Source organism: Urtica dioica, chromosome 4 (genome assembly GCF_054948205.1).
Source record: "Urtica dioica subsp. dioica isolate 48M chromosome 4, U.dioica_male_clone48M_v1_H2, whole genome shotgun sequence".
Taxonomy (NCBI): Eukaryota; Viridiplantae; Streptophyta; class Magnoliopsida; order Rosales; family Urticaceae; genus Urtica; species Urtica dioica.
Window position 1 is genome coordinate 23,863,444 of NC_142759.1, and position 20,200 is coordinate 23,883,643.

General features: G+C 34.6%; 1 protein-coding gene across 2 annotated transcripts; it reads left to right on the forward strand.

The window, feature by feature from the left end:
* LOC149401314 (putative leucine-rich repeat receptor-like serine/threonine-protein kinase At3g14840) lies at positions 1–19,814 on the forward strand. 2 transcript variants are annotated; one of them, XM_089612336.1, is made up of 24 exons: positions 1–132; positions 291–465; positions 8,042–8,113; positions 8,259–8,327; positions 8,413–8,484; positions 8,556–8,627; positions 8,732–8,803; positions 9,026–9,097; positions 9,188–9,259; positions 9,360–9,431; positions 9,539–9,610; positions 9,699–9,770; positions 15,919–15,987; positions 16,163–16,219; positions 16,299–16,334; positions 16,426–16,466; positions 16,540–16,919; positions 17,025–17,220; positions 17,512–17,670; positions 18,211–18,329; positions 18,407–18,617; positions 18,702–18,939; positions 19,013–19,168; positions 19,238–19,491. In XM_089612336.1, exons 1-24 carry the CDS (start codon positions 45–47, stop codon positions 19,248–19,250), a joined length of 2,655 nt encoding a protein of 884 aa, XP_089468462.1. In that variant the 5' UTR covers positions 1–44; the 3' UTR covers positions 19,251–19,491. The 2 variants fall into 2 exon arrangements, with proteins under 2 accessions (XP_089468462.1, XP_089468461.1); XM_089612335.1 differs by having other exon boundaries at positions 3–132; positions 19,013–19,163; positions 19,238–19,814.
* The last annotated feature ends 386 nt before the right edge of the window (positions 19,815–20,200 follow it).

Consider the following 20,200-nt stretch of genomic DNA (forward strand, 5'->3'; position numbering starts at 1 on the left):
ATATATACACATCAAACATTAGACACAGACATACTCAAAATATAATGGTAGTCTCTCAATCTCTTCTCTTCTTGGGCTCGATCACAACCGTTGTCTGCCTTGTGGCTGCTGCTCACTTGCCAAAATCCGAAGGTCATAGTGATTGAATATTAAGCATTGTAATTGCTCTTACTAAAATGCAAAAAATAAAAAACAAACAAACAGGAAAATTAGAAATTGAGTATATGTGTGTGTGTGTGTGTGTGTGTGTGTGTGTGTGATGTTTCTAATACTTTAATACTGAGTTTCAGTGCGAGCTTTGGTGGAAATAGCGAAAACGCTTGGGAAGAGTTTAGACAGCGCTGAGAATGGCGTGACCTGTGTTTGTTCTAATAACAACTACACACTTTGCAACTCCACTGAGATTCAAGGCGTGAAATGTAATTGTTCTTACAACAACAACACACTATGCCGCGTCACTGGCCTGTACGTACTAAGTTGAACTCTTTTATCTTTTTTCCCTATAATTTCAAACTTTAAATGTGCGTAGATTAGGTCATAAGAAACCAACCGGAAAATGAAACATTAAATACAGAATTGGTAGTGTCAGTGGGATGCTCAGATATTCTATTCTGACGGCCGGTATGATTGAAAATAATTTATTTAGAAAATTCAAGCATTATTGTAAGCGGGGCAGATGGCTTTAATCTTTCGGCCCCATTTCATTTAAAGCCTTTGTAGGTTTGTATTATAAAGGTCCCACTAGAAAGCCGAAGACTTGTATAGACCGTGAGCAACTATACACTTGTTGAAAGTAAAACAGGAAAAAACACATTAAACAACTAACATAATACATCTTAAGGAAAAAAAAAATTATTAAGTTTGTAATATTAGTAATCTCGTATCGATTTTTGTTAATGAAACCATCTTCCAAGCAGCACACATAAGACATTAATCTCTACAGACGCGAGAAGTCGCATCTATATATTTCCCGTCATAAGGCGGGAATTATTTTTTACAACGAAAAAAGGACATACAGACGCGACATCTCGTGTCTGTATGTCGCATCTACAATCAATCGACAAGTCGCGTCTGTTTATCAGTCGTGTCTGTAGTCTTTTGTCTCTTTTAAGTATTTAGTCTAAATTTTATTTTATTAGAAAAATAATCTATCAGGCTGAAGTTAATTTAATTATTAATTAAATTAACTTATGTCTGATAAATTATTTTCATAATAAAATGAAATTATGTCTATTTTTTAAAAAGAGAGTGAGCAGTGATCAATTGAGCTGGTATAATTGCTTCAATATGAAATATGGTATTTAAACTAAAAACTTATACTGATTTGTATTATATTATAAACTAACTATTCATATGGGATAAGGTTCATAATATCAACATAATTGAAGTGTAAATGCGATTTGATAGACTTTATACATATAGACCAACAAAATATATAAAGTATGATTCGTAAAATATAATCCGTTACATAGGAAAACTGATTTAGATATATATATATATATATATATATATATATATATATATATTATATTGAATATGAAAAATAGCTCAAAAAACCAAACTTGTTTCACGTAATTAAAATTGAGTTATGTTTATAATGTAAGATTGATTTGGATCCATGTTATATATGAGTCAACTAATTAAGAAAAAGAGACATGTTATATCCGTAGGGAATAATATGAGTATATAAGAATAGAGGAGAAAAAAAATAATGTAGTAGAAGGAAGAAATTTAGAGAGAAATTTCAAATTCATTCCATTAAAAAAATCTATATCAGTAAGATTAAAATAAGAAATAAAAAATTACATCAGAAAAAAGCTAAAGGGCATATTAGAAAGAGTAGAATAAAGAAAATCCATGAAACAAGTGACTACTTACATAAAAGTTGCCATGGCTATTGCTAAACAATTAAATTTGTCTTATAAGTTTTTATAAATATTGAAAGAAGAATGAAGTATGAAACATTAAATGCCTTTATAAAAAAAAAATAGTAAAATTAAGGAATCAAATGGTCTTGAATTAATAAGAAATCTTAAGAAAAAATGCAAATATATATATATATATATATATATATATATATATTTAAATAAACAATATTTGAATCTTTATTATTGAAATTATGAAATCAGTTTAATGTGTGCTGTCAACCAATCTAATTGCTGTTTATTCAAATGTCGTTGTTTTGGCATTGGCTACGACTAAAATCACGGAATATCGAGACTAAAATCACACCTATGTGACTAAAATCGCATATGTACATGCACATGTTATGTCTTATATGTCCTCTTATTACAGTTTCGAACCATTCGTATTTTCTGTCGGGGCATTGACATTTCAAGGCACATATTGTTTTTACCTCTCTTTTTTTTCTTTATTTAGGGAAATGCTTTTACCTCTTCTGATAATGAAAAGTCTATTGGTTACCAAAGGAAATAAATATATGGTCCCACAGGGGTATCCCGATCATAGAACTTTCTGGCCTATATAGAGATAATAGACAAAAGCCAAACATTTAAAACCATTAATATCTTGTCGGACTAGGCTAGAAATTCAAAGTCGTTGCCTAAAACTTCATGGGCGAAAGTTTGGGTCCCGCTAGTCTCGTTCGTTGACTCCTAGTCAACGGTGCCTAATTTATGTCACAAACTCATAATTGCCTATTGTTACTATTTGTTTGTGTATCTTACTCTTATGTGAAAAACCATAAGTGAACTCCTTTTCTTTTTCTTTTTAAAAAAACCAGTATTCATTTACGCATTTGTGAATTTCAAAAAGTTGTTTTTGGCTATATTTATCATGGAAAAAATATCGTTTTCGTTGTCGTTTCGAGCCTCATGATTTACGGAAAATCGTCCTGCGATGAAAAACCGAACGAAAAAATGTGGAAAATAGAAAATGAAATGCCGTTTTCAAATTCCGTTTTCGATGGAAAACCGACGTGCCGACGAAAAACCGAATGGAAATAATGTGACGAAACAAAATAATACATATATATTTGTAAATATAGTCCAAATTCAAAACACTTCAAATCATACATGTTCAATTCCTACTCTAACAATTTCACTTTTAGCATAAATGATAAACTAATTTCAATTCAAAGTCTACATCAACTAATTTCATTTCAATATGTCAACAAATTTCCATTTAACATGTCAATAAATTCTATTCTAAGTTATTTCATTTCAATTCAAAATGTGACAATTTCAATTCATACTCTAACAATTTCATTTTTAGCATAAATGATAAACTAATTTCAATTCAAAGTCTAACTATTTCAATTCAAAGTCTAACAATTTCAATTTCAATTCAAAATCAAACACCATCAATTCAATTCAACATATACCAATTCCAATTCAAAACATAAGTATACGTAATTTAAAATTTGAAGACATGATCTTACTTAAAAATACACAAATAAGTAGTTGAAAATCTGATTTTTGAGTCGCCGGAAAAAATGGTGGGTCGCCGGAAAAAATGGTGGTTCGCCGGAAAAAATGGTGACTCGCCGGAAGTTCTCCAAAAAATCTGAAAAAAATAGATATGATAGATCGTCAAGTAATAAACAACATTAATGAAGGCGATCTTATGAAAAAAAATCAGCTTAAACATCAAAATGACAAAATAAAAAACTGGGTTTAAGGTATAAAAACGAAAATGACCGGCTGGAAACGACATGCCCATGTCGTCGATTTTCGAACGACAAAACGACGAGAAACGGCATTCTTCTTTTCTCCAGCCGTCAGCTGTCCGAAAACGACATTTCCAGCGACTTTCCTGGATTTTCGCCGGCATTTTGAACCGTGATATTTATAGGGCTTGATATTTATAATCTTAAGCCCTTTTGTCTTTGGTTTAATATTAACTAAATATAACTAGGAATGTAAAAGCATGTAAACAATTTTTTTAATTTTTTTTGTAAAGGGTAGTACTCAAACTGAACGTTGAGGTACTTATCCCTTAAGCTATCTTATTTGCTTATATAACCTAGAGTTTTGAGAAAGTACTATTTTTTTTATACACTACATCAAGATACTTCCATTTAACATAAAATATTTTCATAAAAAAAATCATATCACATTTTCACATAATTTTTTATGTGTCTTGTAGATCGAATATTTTGTTGGTTTAACTTTATTAAATACTAATAATTTAATGTTTTAAACAGTTATCTCGCATTTTTTTATATATAAAAGTTTCATACTCATATTAGAAAACAAAAATATATGTTATCATTTTTTGTAATAATTATTACATACACTAAATACATGTAAACATAAACAAATTTTAATTTCAAATATGAGAATCGCCATATTTTTCATTATATATATATATATATATATATATATATATATCAATTATACCTAATTCTTGTATTATAGTGTCACCAATAATCATTTTAAAAACAATTTATCAAAAACGCGCACGCGCGCATACATATATATATATATATATATATATATATATATATATATATATATATATTCATAAGACTAATTTTTCCCTATGACATACTAACATTTTATCAAGGTACTTAAACTATGATCTGCTCAATACTTTTAGATCAAACTTTAAAATGTCAAAATTAATCCAAAAATATGAATTCTTGATATTGTTAGTACAAAAATACCTTCAATGAAATATCTTTTTATTTATCTTTTGTACTTAGTTTTTTTTTTATTTACTTAACATATATCATTTGTATATTTGCTTCTTGACTTATTTGACCGTACTTGAAGAGCTCTCTCTCTCTCTCTCTCTCTCTCTCTCTCTCTCTCTCTCTCTCTCTCTCTCTCTCTCTCTCTCTTTTCTTTTTGAGTTGTTGATACTTACAGAAGCAAGGTTAGAAATCTGAAAAAAATAGTTTGAAAATTTATGGACATCTTTGTCTTTTTATTGACAAAGATGTCATTAAATCTTCAAAAAAATTTCTTAAAATCGTTTGAAGATTTATTGACATTTTTGTCATTAAAAAGACAAAAATGTTAATAAATCTTCAAACGATTTTTTTTAGATTTTTCATATTTCACAAAAAAAAAAAATCGAATGTCGATAATGTTAATAAATCAAATAGATTATAGATGATTATGTAAATGAACTAAATAGATCATTGACAACAATATCAATAAACAAGACACATTAATGTCAACAATTCCAAAAAAAAATAATGCCCAAAAACTAAAGTGTATATATATATATATATATATATATATATATATATAATTTCAGTTTAATACGCCCAATTTAATTCAACAAAACTTTTGAAGTTTTCTATAGCTACCCTACGAGGACCTCGATGCGCTCATATTGTTCTCGTGCCCCGACAATCTCGACAGCATGATGGAAGAGTTCGAGAAGATGATGGTTGTCAAAATCATCCAGATACACAAGTACAAACGATTCACCCTCCTAGTATACACATGATTTAACCCATATACCACTATGCTTGACATACATTGAAATTTCACCCATAACTGCATAAAAAGAGAGTAATCGGGATGTTACTTTTCTATTTTAAACATTTAAAACTACTTTTTAAAGATTTAAAATCATAACAAAATAATAAAAATAAAAAAGGTCAAGATATATTGGGATTTTCGTCTATTTATTGTCAAAAATGTCAATAAATCTTCAAAGGATTTTCCCAGAATCGTTTGAAGATTTACTGACATCATTGCGAATAAAAAGACAACGATGCCAATAAATTTTCAACGATTTCCCAAAATTTCCCTAAATTTCCCGAATCGCTAGTTCATTTTGTTTTAAGTTCACATACCACATACAGATAACAAAAAAAAAAAACACAAATAGAACGAAAAACTTCTTCAATGAAAAGTTATAAACCCTTTAGTGAACGAAAAAGAGAACAAACCTTGATTATGTGCATTCGGCAACTCAAAAACATAAGTAAAACTCAACCACACATGAGAGAGAGAGAGAGAGAGAGAGAGAGGTTACCCAAAATGACAAGTCATAGTTTTGGATTAATTTTGACATATTGGATTTCGGTCTAAAAGTATTTAGGAAGTCATAATTTAAAAATATTTCATTTTATCAATATACATTTTAATTTTTTTAAATATTACACGTAAGAAAAAAATTTAATCAATTAATTATAAAGTATTAGAATTATAATATTTGTTGAAATGTTTATTATTAAAGAGGTTGTTGATTTTAATAATATAATCATGGAGAATAATATTTTTAGTATGCAATTTTAGAGTTGGAAAATAAATTTGTGCTAAAAACACAAAAATAATGTGATGCCCTAACAACTTCCAATATAAAGTCAAAGTTTATGATAACTATTAAAAGGTTTCCACGTTGTTGACAAAAGTTGAATATATTTCAACAACAAAAGAAATAGATTAATATTAGTGTTATTAATTTTCACAAAGTTTATGGACTCTTTTTTCTATATATAAGTCTATGAAGATATATGTACAAATCTGATTTTTTTTTTTTTTTTTTAATTTTATATATTTGTCTATGAAGATATATGTACAAATGTTTGGTGATACACTCATAGTAGTCATATAACAAAAGTTGAATATATTTCAACAAAAGAAATAGATTAATATTGTTGTTATAAATTTTCACAAAGTTTATGGACACTTTTTTTTTTCTATATATAAGTTTATGTACAAATGTGATTTTTTTTAAATTTTTTTTTTATATTTGTCTATGAAGATATATGTACAAATGTTTGGTGATAAACTCATAGTTTGACTATTTATAGATCTAAGTCTATCTTCAACCCAAAATATACATTGTCTCAATTTTTTATATTGTCGTATCAAACAATATTTTATATCCAACTTAAAACTTTATATTCACATAATAGAATAAGAAATATAATAATATAGTTGAATACAATGATCGAAATACCGTTACTTACTGTTACCGTTTCGGGACTCAGATTTTACTGTATTTGAAGGTAAGCCAGTGAAATACCATGGAATTCAGAAAAGGAAAAAGAAAACTGTACCATTGAGAATACCGTTACCGTCGAGAAATACCGTCGAATACCGTATTTACTGAGAGGAATGTAGTGAATAAATACTTTTTAAAAAAATCATACATAACATAAGATAAAAATGGAAAAAGTCTACAATAATAGTTCAACAAAAATCTAACACAAACTTAATGATATAGTTCAATACAAAGTACAAAATCAAAATAATGATAATATTCATGTTAAAAATCAACTAATTATACATAAAATTTCATATTCTACAGCTAATTTAGCAAAAAAAAAAAAAAATACATTCAAATCTAAACCCTATTTTCTGACGTAACAAAAAAATTGAAAAAAATTGGATACAAACTTCAATTAAACACAATAATGAAGTTAGAAACTAAGAATTTAAACTAAATCATCAAAAACTAACGACAAATTTTGTAAAGAACACTAAATATCATCAAATTTTAAGAATTGTCGGTATTTGATCACTTACCGGTAAGTTTCCGTCGGAATACGTGAGAATTTGCCTAAAGACAACCGGAAAGTTGAAGGATTCCCCGGGAAACACCGGAAACCGAAACAATTTCTTCGTAATCCAAGAAAAATTCCGGTTTTGTACATACCAGTATCGGGACTCTCAAAAAACGGTGTCCAGTCCGGTTTTCGACCGGAATCCGCGGAATTTCAAACCTTGGTTGAATATAAAAGACATAAATTAAATATATGTGGACTATAATACGATATATTAAAAATTGATAAAGTTATTAAAATGAAAAATAAGAGATGGGTATACTTTTTTTGAAATTGTAACTGTTTAAATGTGATAGAAAATTGTATTTTGAAATTTAAAAAAGTGGAATTTAGAGTTTGGGTTCGGAGATGCTCTAACTAAATTACTAAACACTCCAATTTTCGAAAAAGTATAACTGTCTCAAACGTGAAAAATCACGACACAAAAATAGTGCAAAGAAGCTGACTAACTTTTTTCTAAGAAGCTGGCTAACCAAAGAAACCGCGATATATATATATATATATATATATATATATATATATATATATATATATATATTTTAAATGCAGAGATTTCTCGAATGAGAATTTGGCAGGCACGCTGCCCAAGGATCTCACAGGGCTTCCCTATCTCGAACAACTGTACGTTCCTTCAATCGTTCTCTTTACTACAATTCGCATGTGTCTTTTCTTCGCACAACCCAAAGAAATACAGGGAAAAAAAAAAAAAAATTAACATGAATTTAGTTAGGCGGTTCTCGTTGTGACTGTATGAATTTTTTTTCAGTGACCTCAAACGTAACTTGCTCAGCGGTCCAATTCCTCTAGAATGGGGCTCCTCAAAGCTTGTCATGATGTATACTCACTCACTCTGTTTTTTCACAAGCTTTTAATTTCACACAAAAAAAAAAAATTAAAATTGAGAATACGATAAAATGCAGTTCCATTGGAGAAAATCGGATAACAGGTTCTATACCAAAAGAGCTCGGAAACATCAGTACCCTGAAAATTTTGTGAGTTCTAAGTTTCATATTGCCATTTTTGTGATCAAACTAACTTACCACAAATGTAATATATTATTTAGGGGCCTTGAGATGAACCATTTATCAGGAAAGCTACCCGCAGAGCTAGGCAAACTTACTGGCATGAAAAGAATGTAAGAAAGTCTTTAACCATTGTTTGCTTTTGTTGTTTATTATCATCAATAACTGCATCCCAAAAATTATTAGGAAGATTCAATACATGTTTACGCTGATACAGGTTGATTACCTCAAACAATCTTACTGGAGAACTACCGACAACGCTAGCGTATCTCGCGACATTAGAAGACTTGTAAGGGTTTTTTTTTTTTTTTTTTTTTTTTTTTTTTTAATGAATTAGCAATAGTTGCTCAGTATATATGCTTGAGCTCTAATATCATCATAATAATTTGGCCTTCCATCCGAGAGAGATTGATAAGAGGAGTTACTCGTTATGAACCTTAATTAATAGGTTCCATAATGTTTTTCGATGTGGTATCTTTGACAACTCTAATGTTGATTAGCTTTTATGCAGCTTCGCTGGAGACAACAAGTTCACTGGGGTAATACCAGGGTTTATACAAAACTGGACTAAACTAAATAAAATGTGAGATTTTCTGTGATCTCTTTTTGAAGGATAATTGATGATTTATTTTTTTCACGCTTTTTTTTTTTTTTTTTTTTTTTGCAATCGCAGATTCATTCATGCAAGCGGTTTTACTGGGCCTGTTCCTGCAAGCATTTCCAAATTGAAAAATATAACTGACATGTTAGTATGCAGAGACTAGTGCATGTGCCTCGTTTTCTTTTTGAGCAAAAAGTATTTTGAACATTAATATTCGATCCGATGTTTATTTGTTTTTGTACAGGAGAATCACCGACTTGAGTGGGCCAGAAGCAACTTTTCCGCCACTTGAAAATATGCCAAAGTTGCAAACTTTGTGGGTCTATCGTTTTCCTATAGTAAAATATGATAAAAAAGTGTACTAGAATCTGTTCATTCAATTTTTATAATTTAACTGTATTTGTTATTTCCCTCGTTCCGCAGGATCTTGAGGAATTGCAATCTCAAAGGAAAAATACCTGATAATTTCAAGGACATGCCTAATTTAAGATATTTGTTAGTATAGTAGTCTTTCACTTTATTTGATATTTCTGTGGTGTTTGTGCATATGCGCTTAAGTTCGAACGCTTTTTACGTTTTGCAGAGATCTCAGCTTCAACAAATTAAGTGGACAAATTCCTATTAGTCTTACCACTCTATCCCGTCTCGAGGACATGTAAGTAATTCAGAATCTTACCAACGTTTGAACGGAATTTGCATCAAAGCAAGCTATATAAGACATTAAAGGAAGTATGATACGACCATATATTTAGATCTCGTAACGGCAACAATTGATGATTAAATTTTTTATAATAAGAAGAATGAAGAACGCAAAGATCCACATGTACCTAATCTCTTTTCATTATTGAGAGAGAGTAAGTTATTTGGTTGGAGGTTGATTTTCTCATTGACTTAAAAGCCTCTTGACTAGACCAAAATTACAACTTATGGGAAAGGCCCAAAAATTATAAACCTAGGCTACCTAGCTACCTAATAAAAAGTTAAACTTAATTAATTAATTATAATTCGTAATATATAAGAATAACATACAATTAAAAATACTAATTGCCAAATTTAAAAACCTTCATTCATAATTTAAAACTGTTAATTTCCTTAGAACCTTAAATAAAAAAAAAGTACATATCAATGCTCCCCTCCTACTCTTTGAGCTTGTCCTCAAGCTCAAACCTAAAAATCCCAAACAGGCGGAACAGTTGTCGTCACTTCTATCACAGTAGTCCTCCCTGCTATATTAGCTCGAATTGTAACTCTTGTAAGTGTTAGACCAAACACCTCGCTGAGCCCGTTACACCATCCACATCAACAACTGTAAAACACACTAGGTAAGACTTCGCCGGACGAGAGTCAAAAACCTAGAAAGCCAAAAACACACACACTCTTGAAAAGTTGGTTTCGGCGGTAAAATCTGTTAACCTCTCCTGGGGTATGACATTCTCTTTTATAAGAGACAACAAAAGAGAATGTCCTGAGATCGGACACCAGGACAGATGGCGCACAACAGAACGAGGACAGCCAAAAAGCTGTCAGGAAAGTCACGTCGAATCCTAGTCGTACAGCAACAATAATGTTCTGTGCGATGCTAGAGACATCATCAAAGACAATAGAGTTGCATGAACTAAAAGGCCAACTCAGAGTAACTACAATCTCCCTTTTTGGCTTTGAGAAGACAAAACTCTATCTTGCAACAACTGAGCCCTCAACAAGGCGCTGCAAGATTCACTCATGTCACAGTGACTGACAGAGGAAGGCTAAAGCAGAGAATACACTACTATATAGCATTGTATCAGCTTGAAATCAGAAAAAAAAAAAAAAAAAAAAAAAAAAAAAAAAGAGTTGCAATTGACTCCCCCTTTTTGCCAAGCAAACACAAAAAGAAGAGAGAATTAGAGTAAGAAAATAAATATTACAGACCAGAGGGTTCGAGAAGGAGGATGATGAAATAGGAAATAAGAACATAACAACCAAATTCTTGAGCAAACAGGGTGATTAGCGAGAAGTCGAGGCAGGGTCTCCAGAGAACATCTACGTCAAAGCTTCCTCAATGGTCTTCTTGCGCTCCGAGGACGTGGCAATGAAGGACTCCAAGTATTGAATCTTATCCTGAATAGAGAGAGCAATGAGCTTCCTGATGTCCGATGACATGGGCGGCACAACTGGCGCATCAGATGAGAAGAACTTGGCGTGAGGAAGACTGGTCTGAGGCGGCTTATGAATATCAGCTACATGGTGCTTCTGGAACAACTTGTAGCTGAATGTAATTTTGCTCAGATCCGAGCTGCAAGCCTTCAGTTCCTCAGGAGTAAGAATGTCCAGGTGCTGGCGAAAAATGATCCCAGTAATCATAGCCGGGTAGGCTATGGGAAGCTAGATGGCGTCGGAGTCTGCATGCTTGATGATTAGAGAGTAGAAGAACTTCCCAAAATCCAATGTCCGGCCAGTCCCTATCATGTATAAAAATTGAGCAATGGCAATGGAGACATCTGTGGAGTGAGTAGAGGGAAGCCAGTTTTTGACTCCGATCTTGTGCAAGATGGAGTACTTGGAGCTAAGCAGAGAGGCTCGGTATAAACCAGTCTCAGGCCAACCCTTCTCATCTTTTCCACCCGACAGTTCCTTCACAAGCTCAAACTGGAGGGCATAGAGTCTTCAGACGCAGGAGAAACCGACCCCAGTGTCCGGGTGCTGCCTCTCTGAACGTTCTCTCATATCCACCTTCATCCTGGGAAATCTACTCTGAGCATAGAGAACATTTTGACCAGTGTTCTTCCTCTCTAGAAACCTGCCATAAAGAGAATAGCATAAAGGGCGGATATGCCCTCATTTTCCACAGAAATGACATCTCCAGTCAGACTTAGGAGCAGACCTTGGCTTTGGCAGAACATGACTTGATGTCTTCTGAGATGATGGAGACACCTTGCGCCTATTCTCCACCGACACCTCAGACGGAGACACAAAGACAGTCTTGCGCGAGGTAGAGGCACCAGAATGATATCCAAGTCCTCTATGACTTGAGGACGGTTGCCCAATCTTTAGGATCTCATTCAGGCTGGAAGCTCTTGAGTTCAGCATCTGAACTGACTTGGTCATATTCGTTAGATCAGCATTGAGTTTAGCGATTTGTTTCTTCAAACTGCCAATGACTTCAAGATGTGAGACTTTTCACCAAGCAGCGATTCAATCTTGTTCTTCAGCATGTCAAGAGAGTCCTTCTTCAGGTCTTCTATCTCCTCGAGTAAGCTAGATTGCTTAGCCTAAAATTCTTCAATCCTGGATTTCTGCTTGAGAAAGGCATTGGACTCGTCGGCCCACTTCACAAACAGAGTCTTGTATGCCTCAAGAATGACCTCATCACCGAGCTCGTCCTCCACTTCTCCTGTGCAGGACTTCGCACTTCCTGTGGAACCAGTCTATGACATGATGACTTCATATGCATGAAGAAGAAATTCGTCACTGAGTTCCCCACTTCCAGCTGACTTGAGTTGTTGGAGCATTCAGAAGGAGCCAGGGTGATTTTCCTTTTATTCTCCTCTGATGGACTGTCTTGAGAATCTGAACTCCGAGCCATGAAGGCAAGAAAATTGTTGCCTCCATCCTCTCTTGCTTCACTACTGGAATCACTGTCTTCATCGCTGGGAGTGGAGTTAAAAATTTTCTGCTGCCTCCTCTGATAGTTTGGACACTCAACCTGTATGTGGCCAAAACCTTCACACTCCCTGCATTGAATCCCATTTCCCTTGGACGCATAAGAGGTTCCTTGATCTTCTCGTACCTTCCTGATGTAATTCCTAGGTTTGTAACCCTGAGAAGTCTTCTCGCGGTTGAAGGGACCAGAGGCCTGTCCAGAGAAGTTACGTGATCTCTTCTCGAACTTCTTCATGAGTTTCCCATAGTTCTTGACCATCAAGGCTAGGGACTCCTCATATGATTCTAAAGGCATCCCAGCGTTCGAGGATGAGGATTCAGAGGCAGTGGACTTGAGAGCAAGACCACTTGATTTCTTATCAGAGAACCCTGTAAATGACATCTCGTAGGTGAGTAAAGATCCTATGAGCTCGTCCACCTTCATCGCCGAGGTGTCATGCACTTCATCTATGGTGGTCACCTTAATCTTGAACCTCTCAGGTAGAGATCTCAAGATCTTCTTGACCAGCTTGGCATCGGATATTGGTTCTCCAAGAAAGTGAGACTCATTGGAGAGGTCTCTGACCCTCACATAGAATTCGTTGATTGTTTCCTCTTCAAGCATCCTCATGTTTTCAAACTTGGTGGTGACAAGCTGTAAACGTGAATTCTTCACTTTGTCCGTCCCTTCGAAGGTTGTTTCAAGAATGTCCCAAGCTTTCTTGGCACTTTCACAGGTATTGATCAACCTGAAAACATTTTTGTCTACACCATTATAGATGGCATTGAGAGCCTTGGAGTTGGATAGAGCGGCCTCGTCTTCTATAGGACTCCACTCAATCTCAGCTTTCTTTACAAGGGTAACGCCATCCTCCATAGCCTTCTTGGGAGCTTCCCACCCTGTAATAATGGACTTCCAGATCTTGTGGTCGATGCACCGTATAAAGGCTCCCATCTTGGCCTTCCAATATGTGTAGTTCTGGCCATCGAGGAGCGGAGCTCGAGAAATAGAGCCTCCTTCCTTGAACATGTCCATATCTAGCAACAACAGTAAGATGAAGAGAACCTCACCCAGAACCTTAGGGTGCCTGCTCTGATACCACTTGAAAGTCCAGATCTACTGTGTAACCAGCTTGTTAGATGATGTTAAGAACAACAAGACAAACGACAAGCAACATGTGATGAAAGCAAGTAAAGAACACCAAGAAATGGTAACCCAGTTCGGCTTCAAATACCTACTCTGGGGAGATATCAATCCCCGTGAAAAGAACAACTTCACTAGACAATACGCTGAGTACACGTCGGAATACAATGGATGGTCACCTTCCACTATTCCTAACTCCAAGCTATTTCTATGGTGTTGTTAACCTAAGCTCCACATAGGTTTGAGCTCCCCTCACTTTTCAGTGTTATACTCTCTCAGTGTTTCACTTCATTACAATAACAAATACCACAGCAACAACTGTAAAACACACTAGGTAAGACTTCGCCAGACGATAGTAAAAAAAACCTAGAAAACCAAAAACACACACACTCTTGAAAAGTTGGTTTCGGCGGTAAAATTTGGTAACCTCTCCTAGGGTATGAAATTCTCTTTTATAAGAGACAACAAAAGAGAATGTCCTGAGATCGGACACCAGGACAGATGGAGCACAACAGAACGAGGATAGCCAAAAAGCTGTCAGGAAGGCCATGTCGAATCCTGTTCGTACAACAACAATAATGTTCTGTGCGATGCTAGAGACATCATCAAAGACAATAGAGTTGTCTGAACCAAAAGGCCAACTCAGAGTAAATACACCCAAGACCCCCGTCGTTGGACCGCCACGGCGATTTGTCTGCTGCTTCTGTTAACCCTAAACTTAGAGTCTAGGCTTTCGAGTTTGCTGAGATTGTTGCCATCAGAGCAGCCACCGCCGTCACCAGCCCTTGCTCGCCCTCGATCAATTTTGCAACCTCCTTTGGTAGACAGCCCATTGCCTGACTAAGAAGCCTCGTGTTTTGGATTTTGGGTCCACATGTCAATCGAAACCCTAGGCCTCTGCCTCTTCCAACACCGTCAATATTCCCCAATTCTGGTGGGTTGTCATTATCAATTATGTCCGACCAACCACCTGCGCCGTCGGGGACGTGTTCTCCGAGATTTTGAATTTTTTTCCTTCGCCTCCAACTTTCAGATCTAGATCTGAAATCTTCTGCAATACTTTTGTCGAACGCGTCGCCCTTTCTCTTCTTGCAGCATCCTTGATGATCAGACTGCTATTCTGTCCAAATGAAAACATATCCACGCGTGCCTCCACCGCCGTTAGCTTCTTTTGAAGAGCGACAACCAGATCCTACTGTTGCTTCGGTTGCAATGTTGTCATCATCATAAACGCTTACAATCTTGCTTGAAATTTCTTTGAGATAACCCCCACGACAAGCAATTCTGATACCAAATTGATACGGCTCGAGATTTAGATATCGTAACGGGAGCAGTTGATGATTAGATTTTTTTATAATAAGCAGAATGAAGAACACAAAGCTCCACTGGAACCTAATCTTATCATTCTTGAGAGAGATTAAGTTATTTGGTTTGATGTTGATTTTCTCATTGACTTAGGCCTCTTAAATAGACCAATGTTTATAACCTGAGAGGCCGGCCCAGAAAGTATAAACCTAGCTACATGATAAAACATTAAACTTACTTAATTTATTTAAATTCGTAATAAAAAAAAAAAGCACATTATTACACCAAATAATTAGCAAACTAGTCATATTTACATATTTAGATTGCTATTTAGCCAACGTTTAGTAAATATTTTGTACATATTTTTTATCGAAGTAAATACTTTGTAAATAGTCAACATTTACTACAATTGCAATTATTTACAACTAATTTATTTTATTATTTACAACTAATTTACTTTATTATTTACAACTGTTATTTACAACTGATTACAAAAAAGTTGGTTATTTACCAAATATTTATTAAACGTTGGCTAAATGGCAAATTATACACGTAAATATGGCTATATATATCTTCTAGACCCTAATTGAAAATACTAATCGGAAGATTTAAAAACCTTAATTCAAAATTTAAAAGTCCCAATTTTCTCATTTAAAACCATAAACCAAGTACGTATCAAAACACCTACTTATTTGGATTTTTTTTTCTTACTCTTTGCATCGGTTTTGTTTAGATTCTTGACAGGGAATATGCTAACCGGCGCCGTGCCCAGTCAATTGATTGTAAAAACCAACGTCAACGTGTAAGTTTCTCATATCTAATAGCTATCTTTATAATTAAATAAAAAATTGTATATCTGCACTTCAAACAGGAATTAAAAAGATGATTTAAGATTGAAATTTTTATTTCATGGGGTACAGAAAATCCGATATACTGAGACCATTATTAAGATAACTACCGGCAATTTCATTGTGCAGTGACCTTTCATACAACAACTTCACAACTGGAACTTCAAAATGTCAGCAAGGGCAAGTGTAAGAGATATTGTTTGTTTCTGGTTTGGCTTCGAAAAAGAAAAATATCAGATTCACACTTTATTTTGTTTTCTTCTAGGAACTTTTTTGCAAGCTCATCGGGAGCGAATACATCGTAAGTAGTTTCAACACTCAGAGAAAACTAACCTCAAATTTGGATATCAATCTCAAGATTTTATTCCTGACATGGTCTTTTATTCTACCAGCGGTGTTGCTTCGTGTTTGAGAGGGTTCATTTGCACCAAACGTAAGCGAGTTTCTTTGAAAGTAACAATGATGGTTTATCTTCTATCACTTAAAGAAAAATCTACTTTTCTCAGTTTTGTACAGTCTTCACATAAATTGTGGTGGACCAAGCATGAGAATCAATAATACCGAGTATGAAGACGACACTTCGCCTGCCACATCATCTTTTTTCTCGAAAAGCAGCAGCGGCTACTGGGGTGTCAGCACCACCGGATTCTTCACAGACAACAAGACTCGCTCTGACAATTATATTTTACGAAACACAAGTAGACTTACCATGGCAAGTCCCGAGCTCTACATGAACGCACGCTTATCACCCATATCCCTGACTTACTATGCTTTCTGCCTCGGAGAAGGAAACTACACCGTGAGACTCTATTTTGCGGAGACCATGTTCACAAGTGACCAAACGTACCTCAGCCTCGGAAGGCGTGTGTTTGATGTCTACATTCAGGTCGGGGTTTTCAGAGATGAACGTAACAAAAATATGATTAGACTTATGGGAAAAAAAATTCATTTGTCGCCGTTTATTAATTGGAATGTTAACTGGTGTGTGCAGGGAAAGCAAGTGTTGAAGGACTTTAATATCGCAGCAGAGGCCGGCGGGACAGGCAAAGCAACAGTTCAAGAGTTTTTGGTTAATGTGAGTGGCTCTACTTTGGAAGTAAGATTCTATTGGGCTGGAAGAGGAACAACTGCTATCCCAACAAGAGGAGTCTATGGTCCTCTCATATCAGCTATTTCTATGTATTCAAGTAAGCTTTAAGCCGCCGTTAGCATTAACCTATTAGAATGTACCACGCAAATTTTCTTCTTTTGGGTTTCAAGATATCCAAAAGGGTTTTACATTACATGACACCATGATTAAAATGACTTTAGGTGAGCTTACCATTTTTTTTATTATTAAAAAAAAAAAAAAAAAAAAAAAATTGACAGCATTTACTTTGTTCGTTTAAATATGGCAATTTGGTTCAATTCAAATTCAGAACTTTTGTTGTGTAATATTGAGTAATATTTGGCTTTGCCAAAAAAATGTTATTTGGCAGATTTTGTACCTCCGGCCACACCAACAGCTAAAACTGAAAGCCACATACCAATTGGTGAGGAAATTGGCGTAGTGGTTTCAGGGACGCTGGTTGTATTGGCCATCGCCAGTCTTCTTTGGTGGATGTTCTGTTTAAGAAAGAAAAGCAATCTAGAACAAGGTAATCAATGGAAAATCGACCTAGTCATTTACATGTTCAAACATATGCTTTCTGGAAGTTCTGATGTCTTTTCTTTCAAGTCAGAGTTTTGAGCTACTTGTACATAATATAGCTCTTAAGTTGGCTGAATTCATTTAGTCTAGTTAAGCAGTTTGTGTTCTATATTGAAGAATGAAAAAGATATATATGTATATATATATATAATATATATATATATATATATATATATATTCATTAGTGGGTATCAGAGCTAGATCGACTGGACTTGGACACATTGCCGAACCAAGATAAAACTTGAGTGTCTTAATTTTACAGCATTTTCGTGTGTGTTCGTCAATTATTTGCAAATCAAGTAATCTGTTCTTGATTGTCAAATTGCATGATTTGTCTATACGCGCGCACACACACACATATATATATATATATATATATATATATGTGTGTGTGTGTGTGTGTGTGTGTGTTTGTTCAATACGAAAATAATTGTAAAACAGATATCTTGACAATATGATTAATTATAAGTTTGCCTCTTATATGCAGATTTAAGCGGCTTGGAGTTGCACACTGGAATATTTACGTTGAGGCAAATCAAAGCTTCCACGAATAACTTTCACGCCACAAATAAGATCGGAGAAGGTGGTTTTGGCTCTGTATACAAGGTACATTTTGAAATCTAATTATGATTGAAATTATAAGAGTTTTGATTGAATAAGTTTTGTATGTGTGTACAATGCAGGGTCTTCTATCAGATGGAACTATGATTGCGGTGAAGCAGCTTTCTTCTAAATCAAAGCAAGGGAATCGCGAGTTTTTGAACGAGATAGCAATGTTTTCAGCTCTTCAACACCCTCATCTTGTCAAGCTCCATGGGTGTTGCATTGAAGCCGATCAACTGTTGCTCGTCTACGAGTTCATGGAAAACAACAATGTCGGTCGTGCCTTATTCGGTAAAATCTTTTGGCTATTTATGTTCAGAACTAAGAGAAATTAAATACTTGGTGTAAATGGTTTTGTTTTCCTACAAATTGAAGGTCCCGAAGCAAGCCAAATAAAATTAGATTGGCCAACCAGGAGCAAGATTTGCATTGGCGTCGCCAGAGGCTTGGCTTTCCTCCACGAAGAATCGAGATTGAAGATCGTTCACAGGGACATCAAGGCGACTAACATTCTTCTCGATAGAAACTTGAATCCCAAAATATCGGACTTTGGTTTGGCCAAGCTCGATGAAGAAGACAACACTCACATAAGCACCCGAATCGCTGGGACTTAGTAAGTTTCAACCGCATTCACGAAATTAATATTTCCTCTAACGAAATCAACTGAATAAATATGGTACTGGTAGTGGTTATATGGCTCCAGAATATGCAATGCGCGGGTATTTGACCGATAAAGCAGACGTTTATAGTTACGGAATCGTCGTCCTTGAGATCATCAGCGGAAGAAGTAACACAACTTACAGGGCAAATCAAAAGAGCTTTTATATCCTTGATTGGGTAAGGTAAAAAATAAATCATTTGGATCCAAACATTACTTGATTACTAAACCCGTTGTTTCGATGTCTCTGTAGGCACTTCTTTTGAAAGAGAAAGGCGATTTGATGGAGCTAGTTGACCCGAGACTAGGCACAGACTACGACCAAGAAGAGGTGTTATTGACAATCAAGTTGGCTCTACAATGCACCAGCGTGTCCGCGTCAGCCAGGCCGAGCATGTCATCGGTTGTGAGCGTGCTCGAAGGCAAAGCTCCACTTCAGGACGTTGCAACTATCGATGCCATGTCATCGAAGAACGTTCTAGATGAGATGAGGAGACGCTATGAAGACATAGAAGAAGAAAGCCAAACTCAAACTGAGTCAATGGATGGGCCGCTGACACAGTCGTCCTCGTCTGATCTCTACCCGGTCAACCCTTATTCTGACTACTATGGGAAGAGTAGGAGCTAAAGGTATTCATGTCAAACCTTGGTGTGTGCGCGCGCGCATGTGTGATCATGTTGTTGTTGTTGCTAGTGAATGTGTTTTGCTTTTAAGTGGATGTTAATTAAGAAAAATAGAGTTTTGATGTTGGTATCTAGTGAAATACTAGAAATATTGGTGTGCATGTACAGACATTTCATCATATATGGAGATTGTATCTGCATTGTTACGGAAGACCTCGTAAGAAAGAGGTAGTGTCACTCAAACTAAATAGGGTAATAATTTTTTAACTTCAATGTTAAAACTCATATTTCAATCATATGCAACTATGTCACTTTACCAAAAGTAATTAAAACTTAAAATTTGACACTTCTATTAATAAATAAGTTGTAAAAAGACTGAAATATTCTTCATAATTTTGTGATAGATAGATAGGTTATAATATTTTATATTTTGTGAACGATTTTAAAATTTTGTAAAATATCGGTCACGAGATAAGAAAACAGTCACAAAATGATAATTTTATATGAAAATAATTCTCTCTCTTGATTTTTTATAATAAAAGCGTTAAATTTTATATTTAATTGATTTTGATAAAATAACATGAGTTTAACA